General features: G+C 43.2%; 1 protein-coding gene across 6 annotated transcripts in view; it reads left to right on the forward strand.

The window, feature by feature from the left end:
- The window catches only part of LOC126089805 (uncharacterized), a 49,379-nt gene that overhangs the window by 12,147 nt on the left and 15,239 nt on the right, over positions 1–21,993 (forward strand). For 2 of the 6 annotated variants that reach the window (XM_049906940.1, XM_049906941.1), the window contains exon 2: positions 6,107–6,223. In XM_049906940.1, coding sequence (XP_049762897.1) covers positions 6,107–6,223 — 117 coding nt within the window. Of the gene's footprint in view, positions 1–6,085; positions 6,224–21,993 lie in introns of all 6 variants that reach the window. The other 4 variants (XM_049906937.1, XM_049906939.1, XM_049906942.1 and 1 more) reach the window with 2 other exon arrangements.

The following is a 21,993-nucleotide window of genomic DNA, read 5'->3' on the forward strand; positions in this document are numbered from 1 at the left end:
TCATCATTAGTGTTCTGCCAAAAGGCAGGTTTTCACATTGTAGTTCTCCAGCGCTGTCCGGTCTTCTGCCATCCTCTTCAGGTCCGCATAATTTCCTCCTCCCTTTATGTCGTCTATCATCTTGTATCTCCTTCTTCCTCTCAGTCTTTCCCACAAACCAGTTCTTCCAAAGCATCTACTAGCAAGCACTCCCTTCTCAATGTCCCAACCGTTTCTTTTTCCTTTCTCTTATAACCTTCAGCAGACATCTTCTCTCACTAACTCTTTCCAATACTCTTTCATTACTCACCTTCCCATCTAACTTATCCTCTCCCTTCTCCTCCACATCCACATCTCAAATTTTTCTAACCTATTTTCATTCTCTCGTCTCATCGTCCATGTTTCTGCCTCATATAGTGCCACACTCCGGACAAAACATTTGCCAAGCCTTTTCCTTAGACCTTTATCTAATTTGCCACATAACAATCTTCTCTTTCTGTTAAATGCTTCCTTCGCTATGGCAGTTCGAGTTTTCACCTCCTGGTGACATCTCAAGTCTTCATTTATTGTGATTCCAAGATACGTAAATGCACTTAATTGGCTAATGGTAGCTTGTCCTATTTTAATATTCGACAGTGTGCGTCTTGTACTGATGACCATACTCTTTGTATTTTCTGTGTTTATTTGCATCCCATATTTCACACAAGCTTTATTCAGATCTTTCAGCATGTTATTCACCGTCCGCTCACTTTCTGCCACTAATACCTTGTCATTACTAAACTTTATACATTCTTTTCTCTTTCCATCAATACATATTCCTCTTTTCCCATTTAAGACTTTCGCAATAATCTCTTCAAGGTATGCGTTAAACAACAGTGGAGAAAGGCAACAACCTTGTCTAACACCTCGTCCAATGCTGCTTTCTTCTGAAATTTCATTTCCAATCCTTATCCATACTTTCTGGTGTAAATATAAATTCTGTATCAGTCGTCTCTCTTTAGAATCTACTCCTTCCTCTTCAAAATATCCCTCAGTTTGTTCCACTGAATTCTTTCAAAAGCCTTTTCTAAATCTAGAGAAACAGCAAAGATGTCTCTACCTTTTTCCATAGGTCTTTCTCCAAAAGTTCTTAACAGGCCAATAGCATCTCTTGTTCCTTTTCCTCTTTTAAATACGAACTGCTCCTCTGCAATCACTCTATCCAGATTGCCATAGAGTCTATTCAACACTCTCAGCAACACTTTAGCTGCATGAAAAATTTGACTGATGGTCCTATGCTCTTCACATTTTTTGGTGTTCCTCTTTTTCTCAATTGGTATCATAACTGCTGCAAGGAAGTCTTCAGGCCATTCCCCTTTGTCATATATCTCATTACAGAGGTTGACTATTTCTTTTCTTGCCTTGTTTCCCAGACTCTTCGACAGTTCTGCTGGCAGATCATCTATTCCACATGCCTTTCTATTATTCATCTCCTTCAGCGCCTTTTCTACTTCTGCCTCCAAGATGGTGAATCCCTTTCCATCTTCCGGCACATATTGCTCCCCATCACCCTTAATTTTGCTTTGTATTTCATCTCCCTTATACAGACATTCAGTATATTCTTGCCATCTGTTGAAAACCTCCTACGGTTCTTCTGCTAGAGTACCATCCTGTTTTTCTATTTCCATCTTATTCCTATTTCTTATACGTTCAAACACTATCTCACTAGCTAGTCTATATATCATTTCATACTTTCCCTCTTTTTCCATTTTCTGTATTTCGTCGCATTTCTGTTTCATCCATTTTTCGCTTGCTTCTTCAGTTTCTCTTCTTAATTCATTATTCAGTTTCTTGTACCTCCGTTTGTCTTCTTCAGTTTCACATTTTTCCATTTTCTCCGCTCTTCCATATTTTTAACATGTTTTCTGTTATCCATTATTTCCTGGTACTCTGGGATACTCTAATTCCTAGTACTTCTTTGGCAGAGTCCATGACTCCTTCTCTTATTTTTATCCATTTGTCATTAACACTTTCATCAACACTACCTCTTTCCCATTTTTCCATAAATGTGTTTTTCAAATCTGATGCCTTCCCACCTCTTTGAGTCTTTCTATGTTTAGTCTTTCTTTTGCTTTACCTCTCCAGAATTTTTTCTCTCACTCAGGAGACTTCGGATAATACATACGTAAAGTTTCGAATCCGTAGCACTGAAAAAAAATGCGGAGCCTTAGTTTCTGGGTAACCCTCGTAAATGAAATCCTTTGTCTGAACAGTGAGTGAGCAGTTTTTATTACTTTGTATAAGAGAACGAATTCTTAACTAGTAATTTAATTTTAGTAATATTCTTCTCGGGTATGCAGCCGGATCATAACGTCTTCATGACACAATATTTCCGCGGTCCAACTGGCCGCCATCTTCAGGTGAGAGTGCTGGTGCACGATCTCGCCGGAAATGACTTCCTAGCGCAAGCTGCGGCCCCTATATAGGCCGCAGAAGACCCACAACGCGTGCGCGAGAAGGTGCCGTAACTGCCCTCTAGCGCAGTAAACATACCGCGCCGCCAGTGTTGGAAATAGGCGAAATCGAGATATCGCTGTCAAAAATTAAAAAATTTTTTATTCCGACGATCGAAACACAAACCGTTGTATTTTTCGTCCGCCAGCCAAGATTAGAGCGCTCCTTGGCTCTGTAAAGGATGACTTGGGTTTGAGGAAGCCCGGTGTGTACAAGATCCCTTGCCACTGTGGGAAGGCTTATTTTGGTCGGACAATCCGGACCATTCAGGACCGATGTGCTGAGCATCAGCGGCACACACGGCTGCTTCAACCTGAGAAATCTGCAGTGGCGGAGCACTGTCTCACCGAGGGACACAGAATGCTCTATGGCGAGACACAAATGGTTGCCCCTGCATCTCGCTATTGGGACTGTGTTTTAAAAGAATCCATAGAGATTCGTTTATCTGACAATCCTATTAATAGAGACAAGGGCTATCTTTTAAGTAATATTTGGGACCCGGTGTTATCTTACATCAAAAAACAACGGTCTGTGTTTCGATCGTCGGAATAAAAAAAAATTTTAATTTTTGACAGCGATATCTCGATTTCGCCTATTTCCACCACTGGCGGCGCGGTATGTTTACTGCGCTAGAGGGCAGTTACGGCACCTTCTCGCGCACGCGTTGTGGGTCTTCTGCGGCCTATATAGGGGCCGCAGCTCGCGCTAGGAAGTCAGCTCCGGCGAGATCGTGCACCACCACTCTCACCTGAAGATGGCGGCCAGTTGGACCGCGAAAATATTGTGTCATGAAGACGTTATGATCCGGCTGCATACCCGAGAAGAATATTATCAATTATTACGCCGGGAAAGCCTTCATAGCCATTTAATTTTAGTGTTGGCTTCACCCTTGTTTTAGTCCTTACGGAGGAGAAACGCATTGGTCACGGAAGACAGAGCCCCGCCCCTCGAACGCACTGTGAATAGACAGGCAGGCCGTTCTCACTGCGGCAACGCCACGGGAAGTTGCGCTTAGACAATAAGACCACGGTTACGTGTGCTACGTAAGTGGTCTGAGGTGAGTTGGACAGAAACATTATTCTCCAGGTGTCTGGCTGCCCGGCGACGAAGAGAAAAAGTGCCATGCTTTAGCAATACCCCATCTCTCTAATAATGCATGCTTCTCACACGCTCTGACTTGAATGCGTCTAGAGAGGAAGGGCCGAGGGAATAATGATTCTCAACAGACACTTGGAATCGTCTCAGACTAAGCAGGGGTAAGAGAAGCACTCTCTGTAGTTCCAATGAAAGTTTAACAATAGAAAATTTTCTGAAAGGACACAAATGGGAGAAGAAGGTTGGTGCAGCCGGCTGACGACGACAGTGTACAGGAGGTCGAGCTGTCAGGACTTCTGAGTGCGCATCCACGGCTGCCGTCAAACGACAGAACAGGAAATTAAATCTAAAAAAGAGAACATATTTCGGTGTACGGAGTACAAGGGGCCCCTCTAGGGCCCGAAGATACCGGGTATAGGCCAGTCTAGGATGAGAAAAACTAAATAGTGGGCAACGGAAGGGGAGGCAGTTCATATTGGCGGCCGGCCATAGAGCGCAGAGCCAGATGCTCTGCATCCCAAGAAAGACGTCTGTTCTGCTCGAGGTCTGGATCACAAGAGAGGGAAGCAACTGTGTTCTCCACTGCAGAACGCTCCAGCGTCCACACACGTGACCTGTATCCTACGCACGCTATTGGCTAAAACCGATAGCGTGAATTCCCAAGCAGTTTCAGCAGAGGCCTCAAAGCCTCTCTTGTCAGCAGCTTTAACTGGACAGAACTGCCCCAGTTCTGAAAGGCAGGCAACTTGTGTCACGTAGGCACAGAGGGAGTTCCTCTGGAAAGAAACTTGTAGAGAATTTACTGAGGCCTTTGAAATAATTTTTTAAACCAATTCCCCAAAAACTCCTTGACTGGCTGCTACCCTGTACAGAATGTTATTGGCTAGTAAACTAACGTATGCGCTTTCTTTCGCAGAGCCTAAGTGGATCTCAAATAGGATATATCAGCTTCATTCAGGTTTCATATTCTGAAACAGAAGGTCTGTGTTGTTAGATGTTAGAGGGAGACGGGGAACTCTGATATTACCAGCATTGCGACCACTACCGTTGGACTAAGAGAAAGTCAGGTCCTGATGGATGACAGTTCTGATTTCCATACAGCAACTTCTTGGTGGGAAGCACAGCTCTAAGAGTTGTGTGTTGGTTTGTATCATTCTGAGACGCGAGTTTTGATCCAGATAAACTTCGGTAATCTTATTAAAGTCCTGAAACTTTGTTCACGAACCAATTACGAATTAGCAACTCATCTCCCAAAGCTATTTTTCAAGAACTGCTCATACAGATGCCGAATGCGTGGTTTTGGTTCCCTTTAAATGAATGATTAACATGTAAGTAGCCATAATACGATGATCCAGGCAACTGTTTTTGGTTCTATCGGATTATACGAGTCTTAAGACACTGTTACTAGAGAGGACGGAGTTCCAATTCTCTTGATTTACTCACTTTCCCTGTGGCCCACGCACATGAGAGTATTGTGTGTTGGATTAGCAATGTGACAAGGTGATTAACAATCTTTTGAATTCGTTTTATTCGTTTGTCAATGTAATATAAACTGGCTTGTTATTTAAAGCCCTATGAGAAATATTAAATTATCGGATGTAATATCAATTAATCATATAAATAAATTAATCATTTACATGAATTAACCATTTCCTTTTCTTATGACTTAACTGATTTTAATAGTGTGGATCAGTTTCATTCCTTCCAATTCAGAACGTTGTAATGTATACATACAACCTATTGGGAGAGTTATTTATACTGTATATCTATTGAGTCCCTCCCATGATGTATAATACGCGTTTCATTTACCTTACCGTGCGGAGATTAATTGACATGTTTAATGCATAAAAATACTACTTATTCGCCAGAGACATAAATGCACTCAACATATTGTTTCTGGATTTTATAATTCAAATCCTACTTTATCGATCCACTTCTTAAGTGACATCCAACTGCAGTCTACGAGAAAATACTTATCATTTGAAAACATTCGACTGCCGTTACTGTGGCCTTGACTATAAGTCTTTCGCCTTGAATTTCAAGTTCATATTCAGACATATCAAAACAACCAGGCCGCGGTAGTTAGAGGTTAACACTTGTCAGAGGGTGGCGCCATATGACGTGCTTGCTGCGGCTGCTGCACCATGTGCGGGCGCTAGCTGTGGCTGTAGTCTGGAGCCCGAATATCTCTGACGCTCTCTCCGTATCGATACTCTGGCTAGGAGGGGGGAGTCCGAACCACCGGTTGATACTAAATGTTTCTTGTTTCGATCAAATTAGTGAAATTATCATTGATGCTAATTCTTTTCTTCGTATCTTTGTTGCTAATTCTTTTCTTCCACTTTCCACTTACCTGGGGATTCGTTCTGATAATATATTATCATACTAATAACGCCCCCACTCTACCACAACTATTATCTACATCAGTGTTATATTTTCAAGTCTCTAGAGCACCGTAAAGAAACATCAACGATTTGATTTAGTTTTTTGGTAAACTTTGAAGCTAATTCTTTTGCAGAAAATGCCACTAATGTTACAGGTGCCAACGCAGATGTGACATCGGTTATCCCACCTCAGAGTGAGCAGGGTAGTCACCGCACTAGTGAAAACGTCATACCACTCCTCAGCCAATTCACTGGTCAAGACCCCTTGGAAGGTAAGCAAACGGTGGTTTGTTGGCAGTTCTGCGAGCTAATACACCGTATTCAGTAATTTTATATTTGTTCTTCATTATGGTGCCACAATACATGTATGTGAAACACCACCACAGCTTCTACTAAGAACCAGTTTAATTTCCACTGATGGTTGTAAGATTTAAAAGGGTAGCAACAAGTTCCACCGTAAAGAGGTAGAGCCAAGCCGAAGTGGACCTGTTACACATTGCACCTGTCCACAACCAAAGGAAAAGCAACACTTTATGTTAGTGAGGACTAGGGCAAAAGTCAGTTGTAGTACAACATGTTAGTGTGGGTTGCATACATTCAGAGACAATCTTTATTGATTTACGACCCCCTCCCCCACAACTTAACCTAATGTTCTGTTAATTGATTTATGACCCCTTGGAGTGGATTTATGACCCCTTTAGGGATGATGCACCCTTCAGAAAAACCAACCACATCTCCCCCTCTCCTTCGACCTCCTCCATCCCTCAGAAAACCTCCAACCCTCCCACCTTCCACCTCGCCAATACAAGCACACTTCAGGCCTCAATTATTCGAATAGCCACCTTCCACTCTATCAATTTGATTGACTAATTAATAAAACTTATCAATTAATTAACCTCTCCCACTCTGGGAAATCCCTCAGCCAGTCACCCCTCACCCCAATTCCCCTTCCTTTTCAAACATGGAAATTGGTGGTAAAAAGGTTCATTTGATTGGCTGTTTGGTGCGAAATCGATTGCAGTGAATCGAATATTGTTTAAACAAGATTTGGCAGACAAGACAGTGTTTGAAATTTTGTTTATTTAAACAATTTATTAGATACAAGGTAGTTTATGGAATATTGTTTATTTATTTATTTATTTATTTATTTATTTAAGGAATTTGGAAGGAAATCGATTGCAGTGTATGGAATACGTTTAAACAATTTCTGGTAGGCAGGGAAAACAGGGAATATTGTTTGTTTAATCATTTTATGGGATACAAGGCTCGTTTGGAATAAGGTTTACTTATTTACTTAAAAAGCTGATTGGAATATTGACTGCAGTGTTCGGAATACTGCTTATTTAAACAATTTGTGGGTGACAAGGCAATACGGGTATCTAAACAACTGTAACGCTTTTTTCCAACCATGCAAGGAATACTGTCACGAAATCGACGTCAGTATAATTCACTACAGGTTATTACAGTGTTAAAAATCTTTTGCACTGACCGCAGGGCATCGCGCGTCCATACCTCGACCACTTCGCCAGGCTGCACCATGCACTGGTGCCAGGAGACTGCGCTACGCGTGCTCAGGCCCCACACTTCCAGCCAGCTCGTGTGACCCGCAGACCAGAAGTCGTGCTGGTCTGCGAGCAAAGCGTTAGGTGGCGGCAAACCTTTGAAATCGACACCTGAGAAATTCCTATCGAAACGCAGCTCTCCCTCTCTCTCTCTCTGTCAATTGGCCATGTCCTGTCATGTGCCACTGCTTGCCCTGCACGCACCATGAGTCACAGTGAGAACAAACCACAAACAAATCAGTGTTTACCTGGGAAACCCCCAAGCTTTCTCCTGTGGGGTATCAGCGCATGCAACAACTCCTTCAGAAGCAAATTCCTGACTGGTAATCGATCCAGAAATACTGCTAAAGTCAATAAATTAAGTGACTAATTAATGAAATCGATACGCTTTATACATGGGTAGTTTTCTTTCCAAGGTATTGGTAAATACTAGGACAGGTGTATTTGGGAGGATTTGATCCCGCAGCTGCCCAGTTTCCAAACCGATCTAGACTTTTTTTGCCCTTGCCTCCTATTGGTGGATACTGGCACAGTTAGGTCATTTGGTAGGAAGTCCTTTACATTGGAGGTAGCTGCAAATTTCAAATTGTGCTACATCCTTAAAAAATGTCCATGAGGGCTGCACGGATACGTGCTCGCAATACCACTACTGGAAACATCTGTAAAGTTTGGAAGATAGGAGACGAGGTACTGGCAGAAGTAAAGCTGCGAGGACGGGGCGTGGATAGCTCAGATGGTAGAGCACTTGCCCGCGAAAGGCAAAGGTCCCAAGTTCGAGTCTCGGTCCGGCAAACAGTTTTAATCTGGCAGAAAGTTTCAAGGGTGATTTTATTACGAGCGTGCACCGTTGGCGAAGTGCACCGACATTTTCGGTCTGTTAATACACTCACCACAATCACCATCTTTATTGTGCTGTTTGAGGCTTTCCCGGCGCTGCATCTGCTTGGCAGGTTTCCGGGAATTACGCCGGATAGTATTGTAGAAACCGCACAATATTTCAGCGAGACAACTGCCCGCCATCTTCAGGTGCTACTGTCGCGTCGCTGAGAAGCTCGCCAATTTATATGCTGGCTTTCTAGAACAGCGCAGGCGCCAACGGGGCATAAGGTCATCGAAGACCAATCGTAGACAGTGTCGAATACCAGAGCCCTCTGCTGGAGAAACGGGCCGCGGTCTGCGGAAGCGCGCCGCGGCGCGGGAAAATGCGGCCGGGAGCGACGGACCCTGTTCGCGCTCGCGAGGTGTTGGCGCGCGATTTAAGTATCTGCGCTAAGGCTTCCCATCTGCGTTGACTCGGTGCGGTTGCTAATCTGTGGCTGACGATTCCTTAGTGCCGCCAATGCTGGCTCCCAGGCTTTTCTCAGGTGAAACCCTGTGTCTCTGTTTATTAGATCACTGCTTATACGTATTTCGACCGCCTCTTTAATGATAGAGTCCCAGTACGTGGAAGCATGCGAGAGGATCTTGGTTTCTTCATAATTCATGCCGTGTCCCGTGTCAAGGCAGTGTTCAGCAACCGCATATTTCTCTGGCTGACCCAACCTCGTGTGACGTTTATGTTCGTCGCATCTGTCTTTGACCGTACGACACGTCTGGCCAATATAAGACTTCCCACATTGGCACGGGATTCTATATATTCGTGGTCTCCTCAGGCCGAGGTTGTCTTTAACAGAGCCCAGCATTGATTGCACTCGTGCTGGAGGCCGGAAAACACATTTAATCCGGTATTGTGCGGTATCTACAATATTATCCGGCGTAATTCCCGGGAACTTATCAAGCACCATCTTTATTCATTTTCGCGGTATTTTTGTAGAACACCATTTCATTCGGAAGCAATACCATACCTCGATTTATAAAGCATATATAGTTTTTAACATGGATATCGTTAGTGATACTTGTGTGTTTTTGTAGAACCAAGACCGCATTTTTATGCAATGTGAGAGTAACATGCTCGTTGCCAACGCGTCTTTGATACCTGGTCGTTTATAAAGCGGTTATGTCTCTCTTCCTAAGAGGCTCTGGTACCATTGACAAGAAAAACAAATCGATCACGGAGTTTCGATGAATATTGTTTGGTGTCACCAGCATTCAGTTATTGGCGAAGTATAATACTTAGTAGTGGATGTTTGATAGATACGCTGTGATCAGCAGGCTTATAAAGTATGTGTTTTGATGTAAAATTAGTGTGGTCTGGGTTTCGACATGTGCAAAGAAAATGACTATGTCCGGTTGTAAGGGAGGTATGGATTTGACGTGGAAAACTGCGATTTCAGCGCATCGATAGCTAAGGGGGATGAAAGATTGTACATGGAAAATTATGTACAGTCATAAAATGTTATAGATATCGATATTTGCAGAGTTGCAGTCATCAAGAGGAGGTACTCACGATACTTCGCTCTCTGTAGAATGGCACCAGTTTGGCGCTATGATCGTAATATTTAATTGTCATTTCATTGAAAAATATGTGACTGGTTTCCTAGGACGATTCTGCCTGGTGTGCAGCTGCGTGGCAGAGGTAGCCAGTGACCACAGTTAACATTTCCAGCTCAAAGCGGGATCTGTCGCGGAGTCTCACGAACTGGTCGGGTGTGGTACAACCATGTCGCCCTCTGGTCGGGTGAAGAGAGAACTAGAAGTCAGTCAGCAGTGGGATATCTCCGCGATCACGTGTGTTGTGAGTAATCTAGCACTTCGCGACTCTCTGGATGGGCATAGCATGTGCACGTCAGGACATGAGCGCATGGGATGTACAAGTGTTTCAGCAATCTCTCATCTATCCATGACAACTACTGCTCCAGATTGGATCATGGTTGAAGTGTGTTGTGCTTAGTGCTTCTCAATACACTGCAGTGAAATCTGTCTTGCTATGGTATTTGTTGTTATCTCTAGCCTATCACATGATAGATTCGTCCCCCTCTTTCTGAATGTAGCAAATGCATGCGAACATGCGCCTATGAAGCCCCTCCAGCAAATTGTTTAAGGACATGGCATGTAACTGAGCTAAAATTTGAAATTTTCAGCTACCTTCAATGTAATGGACTTCCTACCAAGTGCCCTAATTGTGCCAGTGTCCACCAATGGGAGGCAAGGAAAAAGAAAGTCCAGAATGGTTTGGAAACTGGGCAGTAGGGGGATCAAAACCCACCAAATATACCAGTGCTAGTATCCACCAATAGGATGCAAGGAAAACTGGCTGCACACAAACGGTATAGATTTAAGTAATTAGTCAAACAATTTATTTAGTTCTGCAGTATTTCTGGATAGATTCCCGGTCAGGAATATGCCTTGGAAGGAGATTCAGGTGCACTGGCAGAGGAAGGCATAGGGATTTCCCAGGTAAATTCTGCTTTGTTTGTTGTTCGTTCCAACTGCGACCAACGGCACATGCAGACCAAGCAATGGCACGTGAAATGAAGTGGCCACTTGAGAGAGAGAGAGAGAGAGAAGAGAGGGAGAGGGAGAGGGAGAGGGAGAGGGATTGGGAGAGGGAGAGGGAGAGGGAGAGGGAGAGGGAGAGGGAGAGCATGTATTTCGACAGGAATTTCTTAGGTATCAATATCAAAGGGTTGCCACCACCTAACGCTTTTTCGAGGATTAGTGCGACTTCTGGTCAGTGCACTGTACGAGCCGGCTTGTGGTGCGGGATAAATATTATTCTATACTGCCTTCTCACCCACAAACTATTTAAATAACGACTTCCCAACAAATTCTTTAAACAAATAAATAAATTACGTTTCAAACTCTGTCTTGTATTCTATAAATTGTTTAAATGAACAATACTCGACGGATTCCTTGTCTACCAGAAATCATTTAAACATTATTCCATGTACTGCAATCGAAATCTTGTCAATTATTTAAATAAATAAACTGTATTCGAGACACCACCTGGTATCCAATAAATTGTTTAAATAAATAATATTCTATACATTTCTTTGTCTGACAATAATTGTTTGAGCAATATTTCATACACTGTAATCGATTTCCCACCAAATAGCCAATCAAATGAGTCTTTTTCCCACATTTCCAAGTAATGGAGGGGAGGAGGAGTGGGGGGGGGGGAGGGGAGGCAGACTGGGAGATTTCCCAGAGTGTGAGGGATTAATTAATTAATTAATCAAATTTGTAGACTGGGAGGTATACCTCAGACATGAAAGTGTGCTTTTATCAGCATGGGGAGGAGGAAGCTTTGGAAGTTTGCAGAGGGGTGATGGAGATGGAGAGGGAGGAATGGGTGGTCTCTCTGAAGGATTTTCCCGAAGGGATCATACATCAACCCCATGGGGTCATAAGCCAATTAACAAAACAATAGATCAAGGAGAGCGGGAGGGTATAATATATTAGTCAAATATGCCCCTGAAAGTATGCAACCCACTCTAACACAGTTTACTACAACATACTTTGCTCCACTACTTTCGTGTGTGTTGCAGACTCTTCCGATGAAAACTGGTACAATGTTCGCTGTATTTCTTTTTTTAAGTTTTCTGTGTCTATTTTTGTCATATTTTCGAATCTTCACATTTCTCTGTGCGTAGATATAGTTAGAGTTATTCATCCCCACGAAAAATTTTCACACAACTTTTAATCCCAATTTGGCTTCGTAGCAGATACAATCAGTCGATTTAATAACATGACATGTCCGAAAGAACAGACACAATACATATTTAATTACCAGAAATTGAAATAAAAATAGAGTACCATAAGCGTGTGAATGCTTGTTGCCATTCTAGAATGGATAAATGCTTAAAATTTGTATTATTTAACCGACTATTTCATTTTTTATTATTTTAAGTATGTTCTTATTAACACACTGACCTGTCACTTAAACAAGCATAAATATATCTAGTGAAATGGGCTCTCCCTGAAACCAAAAAAAAAAAACCAATAACCAAATTTATGGGTCCAGATACATTTTACATCTAATATACGTTAAGACAGAAAACGGAAATTAATGACAAAAGAAATCGAGCAAATACATTCTGCATTACTTATGGCGACGTAATAAAATGATTTTTACCCTGACGTACACAAAATTCACCTCCACATAACGATTTACACCCTGTCGTTATGGGCCAGAAGTGCAATAAGTAGAAACCTGCTAAGACGATGGCCTAGTAGTTGACAGTTTTCTGGGACTACCACAAAATGTTCCCTGGCCCTTGCTGTTGTTATCGTTGCCACTGATACGCACTGCAGTCCGTTCAGAGCCCTTTCTCACTAGCATGAAGCTCGAATGAACTGTACAAAATTTCCGCGCGTGGTGTTTACTGTCGTAAGCCCATCATATGAAACATAAGCTATTCTCTCTGAACAGAAAGCCACAACTCCGTTTATCACAGGTTATTCGTCCATTCTGCTACACGTACGACCCTCTGGTTCTCCACGAACTCTCAAAGAGACGCAAAATCGCGACATCAGAAACGTGCTACGTTTTCGATACTCATGTCGCACGCTTTGCGAGAAACGGTTCTGGAAGTTCTCGAGTTTCTCAAGACAATCGCTTTATTTCCCACCCTTAGGGAACATGGCTGCAATCTGAGTGCCGTCGTACACGGCGCTCTGTTTCTCCACGACATTGAGAAAGCGATATATACCGGCGGCCATGTTAATGCCGTGTTCCTTGACTTCCAGAAGGCGTTCGGTACAGTTTCTCACTACCGCCTAATGAACAAAATACACGAGTACGGAACATGACAACAGCTGTGTGGCTGAATAAAAGAGTTTCTAGCGAACAGAAAACATTCTCAACGAAAAAATATCTTCAGACGTAAAACATAGCTTCGAGCGTACCACAGAGCAGTGTTATTGGACTATTACTTTTCAGAATACAAACGACCGAGTGGATAACGTCAGAAGTTTCACGAGACTTTCCGCGGATGATGTCGTATACAGATAGGTTGCAACGCTAGAAAATTGTAGCGAAATGCAGGAAGACTCCAGAGGATCGACACGTGGTGCAGGGATTGGCAATGGACTCTCATCCTAAGCAAATGTAACGTACTGAGCTTACATATATTCAGTAGTACCCATTATTTTATGGGTACACGATTACAATCACTGGAAGCAGACGCATCCATAAAATATTTAGGTGTACGCGTATGGAGCGATTTAAAATGAAGTAACCACATAAAATTAATTGCGGGGAAGGAAGATGCCTGGCTGAGATACATTGGAAGAATATTCAGAAAATGTAGTCCACCCACAAAGGAAACAACGTACGAAATTCTCGTTCTACAAATAATCCTACTTGAGTATTGCTTGTCAGTCTGGGATTAGTACCAGATAGTATTGATAGAGGAAGTAGACAAGATTCGAAGAAGAACAGCAGATTTGGTTAAAGGTTCATTCAGCGCCAAAGCTTTAAGGAGATGCTCAGCCATCTCCTGCAGCAGACGCTGCAAGAGAGGCGTTCTGCATCGCAACATGGCCTACTTAAAAATTTGGAGTGCATACCTTCCTAGAACAATCAAGTGTACATCCCTGCTACGTGTATCTCGCGAAAAGAACATGCAGATAAAATTAGAGAGCTTCGAGCCCAGACGGAGACTTACCAGCAATCGCTCTTCCAGCGGGCCATACGGGACTGGAACAGGAAAGTTGCGAAGTGACAGTGATACGCAAAGTACCTCCCTCCATACACCTCAGTTGGATTACGGAGTATAGATGCAGATGTACAACGACGAAAAATCGAGTTGATGTTCTCACGACACCTGCCTTCGAAACTCATGTTGATTTTTGTAGAGAAATATTTGTTCTCCGAAAATGACAATGTGTTAGCGTAAAACATGCTATGTAAGTCTACAAAAATCTTACGTTATTGATATAGTTCTATAATTAAGTTCATGTGTTGGTATTATTATTTATTTATTATTTAGTTGAGGCAAGAACTTCATACTCTGCCCGCCTACAGATTAAGATGGACTATAGATTCCATTATTGACACGTCTATAGTAGTTATAATAATACATTCAGGTACACTGAAGAGCCAAAGAAACTGCTAGACCAGCCTAATATCGTGTAGGGCCCCCACGAGCACGCAGAAGTGTCACAGCACAACGTGGCATGGACTCCACTAATATCTGAAGTAGTGCTGGGGGGAACTGACACCATGAAGAGGGCTGTCCATAGATCCGCAAGCGTACGACGGGGTGGAGATCTCTTCTGAACACCACGATTCAAGGCATAAAAGATATGGTCAATAATGTTCGCGTCCGGGAAGTTTGGCGGGCAGCGGAAATGTTTAAACTCAGAAGAGTGTTCATGGAGTCACTCTGACCAATTCTGGACTTGTGGGGTGTCACATTGTTCTGCTGGGATTACCCAAGTCCGTCGGATGTACAATGGACATGAATGGATGCAGCTGATCAGACAGTATGCTTACGTACTTGTCACCTGTCAGAGTTGTATCTAGACGTGTCAAGGGTCCCATATCACTCCAACTGCACACGCCCCATAACATTACTCGGCCTCCATCAGCTTGGCCAATTCCCTGCTGACATGCAGGGTCCATTGATTCATGAGGTTGTCTCCATACCTGTATACGTCCATCCGCTCTATATAATTTGAAACGAAACTCGTCCGACTAGGAACCATGTTTCCAGTCATCAACAGTCCAATGTCGGTGTTGACGGGCCCAGTGAGGCGTAACGCTTTGTGTTGTGCAGTCATCAAGGGTACACGAGTGGACCTTCGGCTCCGAAAGCCATATCGATGATGTTTCGTTGAATGGTTTGCACGCTGACACTTGCAATTTGCAGAAGGGTTACACTTCTGTCACGCTGAACGAATCTCTTCAGTCGTCGTTGGTCCCATTCGTTGCAGGATCTTTGTCGGGCATCAGCGATGTCGGCGATTTGATGTTTTACCAGATTTCTGATATTCACGGTACACTCATGTAACAGTCATACGGCTATTCCCCACTTCATCGCTACCTCCGAGATTCTGTGTCCCATCGCTTGTGCGCCGACTATAACACCATGATAAAACTCACTTAAATCTTGATAACCTTCCATTGTAGCCGGCCAGAGTGGCCGTGCGGTTCTAGGCGCTGGAACCGCGAGACCGCTACGGTCGCAGGTTCGAATCCTGCCTCGGGCATGGATGTGTGTGATGTCCTTAGGTTAGTTAGGTTTAAGTAGTTCTAAGTTCTAGGGGACTGATGAACACAGCAGTTGAGTCCCATAGTGCTCAGAGCCAACATTCCATTGTAACAACAAATACCGAAGTAACAACTGCACCACTTGTTGTCTTATATAGGCGTTGACGACCTTAGTGCCGTATTCTGACTGTTTACATATCTCTGTATTTGAATACACATCCTATACCAGTTTCTTTGGCACTTCAGTGCACAATTATGGTAGTCAGTCACAACTCATGTATAAAGTGGATAAGGAGTGACCAAAAAGTTTCTTACTGAGGGCGTTGTTGAGCGTATATGGGACATCGTGTGACTCCGATGCGGGTATATAAGCACCGACATGTAGGCGAGGGATTAGTGTGACATTCGTGCCTCTCCTATGTGCGTCGGTAAATGTGGAGACTTGAGCTATAGCATCGTTATTATCAAATGCGTCCAAACTGGACCAACGTGCTGCTGTTCTTTTCTTGGCTGCTAGAGGGCAAACATCGGTACACATCCATTAGAGAATAAAATCTGTGTATGGGGCAGAGGGTCTGTCAAAACCCACCGATTTGGACTGCTGCGCCAAGTTCTGCGACAAAGAGTGCTGCTGCTTCGTCGCATATTTCGTAATGCCGGAGTTACAGCAACTCAAGTGGGAGACACTGGAGTACCTGCCTTCTAGTCCTGATCCCTCCCCATACAATTATCACGCATTTGCGTCCTTAAACTAGACCTTAGAGGGCCGACGATTCCTGTCTGACGAGGATGTGCCGTTGGCAGTTACGGTCTTCTTCGTACAGCAGGACACGGTGTTCTACCAAACGGACATCTTCAACATGGTGCGTCAGTGGGATGATTGCCTCAAAGCTTACGGCGATTTTGTCTGACTGGCATACCGATACTGAATTTTACGGTCTTCGAACAGCAACTTTTTGACCGCCCCTTACAGTTTGAAATTATAATGATGGTATAACAGCAACCCAGTTTTGATTTGTGGAGTGTATTATTACTTAATCTAAAACATTTGAACTAAGCGGAAAACTGAGGACTACGTGAAAGAGAGTGAGAGAAAACAAAGGATAAAAAATAGGAAGAGATATGGGGCGAAGTCTCCAACGCAGCCATCAGCCTTGTGTACATCGCATGGAAACGGGATGTTCTGTCTAGAGGTGATAAACAACGCACAGGAGAAAATGGTTGAAATGGCTCTGAGCACTATGGGACTCAACTGCTGAGATCATTAGTCCTCTAGAACTTAGAACTAGTTAAACCTAACTAACCTAAGGACATCACAAACATCCATGCCCGAGGCAGGATTCGAACCTACGACCGTAGCGGTCTTGCGGTTCCAGACTGCAGCGCCTTTAGCCGCACGGCCACTTCGGCCGGCCCAGCACAGGAGAAGATAAGTTCTGGAGACCTTGTACATCTACATGTACACCTACATCAACATCTGTTCTCCAAAAGCTACGTTACGGCGTGTAGCAGTAGGTACTTCTGAAACTACACTCATGCTCATAAATTAAGGATAATTGCAGAATGTGGTGCCACACAACGTGACACTACACAAAACTGGCGCTAATAGCATAGGCACATAGGGGGCACACATGACACAGCTCTGTAAGTCCACGGTATTGGTGATAAGTTGAGAAAACCGTCCCGAAACACATGTGTTACAAAACGCCACTGTTTCCTGCGCATGTACCCAGACATAAATATTTGATATGATCACCATGCCCACATACACAGGCCGCACAACGGATTGGCATACTCTAGATCAGGTGGTCGAGCAGCTGCTGGGGTATAGCCTCCCATTCTTGCACCAGTGCCTGTCGGAGCTCCTAAAGTGTCCTAGGGGTTTGAAGTTGGGCAGCGATACGTGTACCGAAAGAATCCAAGCTGTGCTCGATGGGGTTTAGGTCTGGAAAACAGGCAGGCCTCTCCATTCGCCTGATATCTTCTGTTTCAAGGTACTGCTCCACGATGGCAGCTCTGTTGGGCCGTGCTTTATCATCCATCAGGAGGAAGGTGGGACCCACTGCACCCCTGAAAAGGCGGACATACTGGTGTAAAATTACGTCCCGATACACCTGACGTGTTACAGTTCCTCTGTCAAGGACAAGCAGGGGTGCACGTGCACCAATCATAATCCCACTCCACACCATCAATCCACGACCTCCACACAGGTCCCTTACAAAGACATTAAGGGGTTGGTATCTGGTTCCTGGTTCACGCCAGATGAAAACCCGGCGAGAATCACTGTTCAGACTATACGTGGACTCGTCTGTGAACATAACCTGGTGCCACTGTTACAATGAGCATGTACTGTGTTCTTGACACCCGGCTTTACGCGCTCTCCTGTGACCAGGGGTCAGTGGAATGCACCTTGCAGGTCTCTGGGCGAATAAACCATGTCTGTGCAGTCGTCTGTAGGCTGTGTGTCTGGAGACAACTGTTCCACTGGCTGTGGTAAGGTCCCGAGCAAGGTTACTCTGTGACCGTCTGCTGGCACTGATGGTGAGATATCGGTCTTCTTGTGGTGTTGTACACTGTGGACGTCCAGTACTGTAGCGCCTGGACACGTTTCCTGTCTGCTGGAATCATTGCCATAATCTTGAGATCACACTTTGTGGCACACGGAGAGCCCGTGCTACGACCTGCTGTGTTTGACTAGCCTCCAGTCGCCCTAGTATTCTACCGCTCATAACATCAATATGTGTTCTTTGACCCATTTTCAACATACAGTAACCATTAGCACGTCTGAAAATGTCTGTACACTTACTCACTACATCGTACTCGGACATGCACCAACACACCTCTGCATATGTGGAATGCTGCCAGCGTCACCGCGGAACGACCGCAGGTCAAATGGTCATACCCCGAGGTGGTTTAAACCCGCAAACCGCCCAGCAGAGCGTTGTTTCACCATGTATAAGCATTATCCTAAATTTATGAGCGTGAGTGTATTATCATATCCTCGCTTCTATTCCACAATCGAATGTTTCGTGGGAAGATCGATTATTCTCTGGTCGTGGTCGTTTCACAAGACTTATGTCTTTGTTCCTCGATCGATCGTTGTCGAAATTTCAACAGTAAACCTCTCCTTGATACACAACTCTCTCATGTAATGTCAGTCACTGGAGTTTGTTGAGCAAATCAAAAAGCTTGCTAGACATAACGAGACGTCCGCTCTTCATTGAATCTTCTTTATCTCTTCTATTAACCCAAGCTGGTAAGGATTCCAGACATGTGCGGTATTTAGTAATCGATTTTACAAATATTTAGTAGACCTCTTCTTTGGTAGACAAATTACTTTTCCTTAAAATACTGTATGTCATACACTTTCCCAACAATTGACTTCTACGGGGTGGGAACCCCTAAGCAGATCACCTTCCCCTGATGTGGATGATGTATGTTGGGATACCTGTCTTCGGTGTGTAGGAAAGCAGCATACTCACGCCTTATAAAATTCACGTCAGTCTTTCCATTGTGTGCCAGCCTAGGCCGCTGTAACTAGCTCTGACGTCATAAATGTTGTGCAATACTTTAAAAATCAAGTAAATAACCTGAAACGTTTCTAGCATGTCAGGAGTAATACTAAATCAATATGTGTTGAATATCAGTTCAATAACTTTAACCATTTTCGAAATTTGGATGTTTTTCTGTAAAAATCATTGGCATGACAGAAAAGATCTAGAAACTTAAAAATTTATATTTAGATTCCTTTTGCATAATAATTTAGAAGAAACAGTATTCTGGATCTCACAAATTAAAATTTTAGTTGAAATTCATGATTTTCTGATTTTTGTCTTAGAAATTAAGGAAGCAAGATAGATTAAGTAGGCGAATAAATAAAGCTAGGATGTTTAAATTTAAGTAGAAGGGAGATCCGCTATAATCATAAAAATGTGAGAAGTTTCAACAGAACAACTATAAAACTATAGCGTATCTCCAAAGAGCATGTTCAGAGCTCGTCTACTGCGTGTAGTGTAATTAAATTAATTCTCTCGCCCAAAATATTTGACTTAGCCACGTCAGACTTTTATGATGATTACTTACTTGTGTGCTGATTGCACAATTAAATTGAAAGCTTCATCGGCCATCAGCAAAGGAAGCAATGATTTATTCGATAACTTAAAGTGGTGCGTTACTAGCCCAGCGGCTAGTCGGGAGAGCAGATTTGATCAGGCGTTCCCTCAGCCGTTCGCACCGCGGCTTTATATGTAAGAACGCTGCGCGAGAAAAGGAAGGCCCCAGTTCTCTCCAGACGCTGATTAGCGCACCACCTGTGCCGGGAGTTGCGTCGTGTCGGTATCGTTGATATAAGCAGCCTCGGATGCAGTAATAGGTTACTCGGGATATGCGTAACCCTGAAATCGTTTTTGGATGACGTTAATGGTCTATCTTTAGTTTGCGTATGTCGTATTTTCACGTGCCGCCGCAGGACAGACATTCTACCATTATTAGCGTGGCGTTTGATGAACATTATCATCAAATTATGGCGAGCATTCATTTACACATTTAATTTGAACAGTTATAGTGGGATTAGACTCTGAACTGCTCGGTTAGTTGGATTGTGTGGATTCTTTTTGGTCTCTGACTTTCAGAATATAGTGAACATTTTAGAGAGAATGGTTTTTGATTATGAATCCCAGACAATCTCCTAATTCCTCAGAGCTATAAGCTGTAGCTATAAATGTATTTCTCAGATGAAGTGGGCACTAGGAATTCTAATTACAGGCTTCACGTTTTGCTAATCACTTTCTGGTTGCCAATATTGTAGTTAGAGAGCCAGTGTTGAGAATGGCAAACAGCATAAATACAAAACATTTATTCTATTATTCCACCCGCCGACCCACAGATGCATCAAATACTGTGCGGGCCAGTTTTATTTTGCACACCCTGTAGTTCTATGTGGTCATTCCACTTTACGTACATCTCACCGTTTCGCTACGGTCGCAGGTTCGAATCCTGCCTCGGGCATGGATGTTTGTGATGTCCTTAGGTTAGTTAGGTTTAAGTAGTTCTAAGTTCTAGGGGACTGATGACCACATATGTTAAGTTCCATAGTGCTCTCACCGTTTACACCTTATCGAACAGTAACCAAATTCACTGCCAACATGAGTAATTTAGAAGCACGTATCCTCGGTGTAGCGAAGCAACTTAATCCGCTTAAGGCAAGTCTTCCTGTCCAGATAGTATACCAATTAGGTTTCTTTCAGAATATGCTGATACGATAGCCTTAAACCTAAGCAAGCATATACAACCACTCTCTCGACTTAAGATCCGTACCAAAAGACAGCAAAATTGAACAGGTAACACCATACTCAAGAAAGGAAACAAGAGTAAACCGATGAATTACAGATCCATAACACTGACATCGACTGGCAGTAGGATTTTGGAACATACGCTTTGATCGAACATTATGAATTATCTCGAAAGTAACGGTCTATTAATACACAGCATGGATTCAGAAAATATCGTTCTTGTGAAACACAACTAGCTCTTTATTCGCACAAAGTAATGGGTGCTATCGGGGAATCGATTCCATATTTCTAAATTTCCATGGATGTTCCTCACAAGAGACTTTAATCAAACTGCGTACATGTGGAGCAGCGCTTTACTTGTGCGACTGGATTCGTGATTTCCTGACATCACAGTATGCAGTAATCGATGGAAAATCATCGATTCTAACAGGAATATAACAGAAGTGATACTGGCATTCCCCAAGGAAGTATTATAGGGCATCTGCTTTTCCTGATCTACGTCATTTACCGTCCAGAGAAGTCATGAGAAGACAAAAACCAATTGAAAAATGACTTAGGGACGATATCTGCATGGCACGAAGAGTGGCACAGAAAACTGTGAGGTTATCGATGTGGATACTAAAAGAAATATGTTAAATTACGGCATTCTATGAATCACACAAATTTAAACGTGATTTCGACTACATATCTATGAATTACAGCTATGAACACTTAAATTGGAACGATCACTTAGATAATGTTTCGGGGAAGGCAAACCAAAGACTACGCTTTATTGGCAGAACACTTAGTACGTGGGTCTACTAAAGACACTGCCCATACTACGCTTGTTCGTCCTCTGCTCGAGTAATGATGTAGAGTGTGAGATGCTTACCACATAGGATGGACGGAGGACATAGAAAATGTTCAAAGAAGGGCAGGTCGTTTATTATTGTGATGCAGTGGAGAGAGGATCTTGGACATGATAAGCGAGTTGAGGTACTAATAATTGAAACAACGGCTTTTTTAATTACGGCAAGATCTTTTGACGAAATTTCAGCATCAACTTTCTTGTCTCAATGCGAAAATATTTTACCCTCGCCAACCTACATGGGGAG

This window comes from Schistocerca cancellata, chromosome 1, assembly GCF_023864275.1.
Source record: "Schistocerca cancellata isolate TAMUIC-IGC-003103 chromosome 1, iqSchCanc2.1, whole genome shotgun sequence".
Taxonomy (NCBI): domain Eukaryota; kingdom Metazoa; phylum Arthropoda; class Insecta; order Orthoptera; family Acrididae; genus Schistocerca; species Schistocerca cancellata.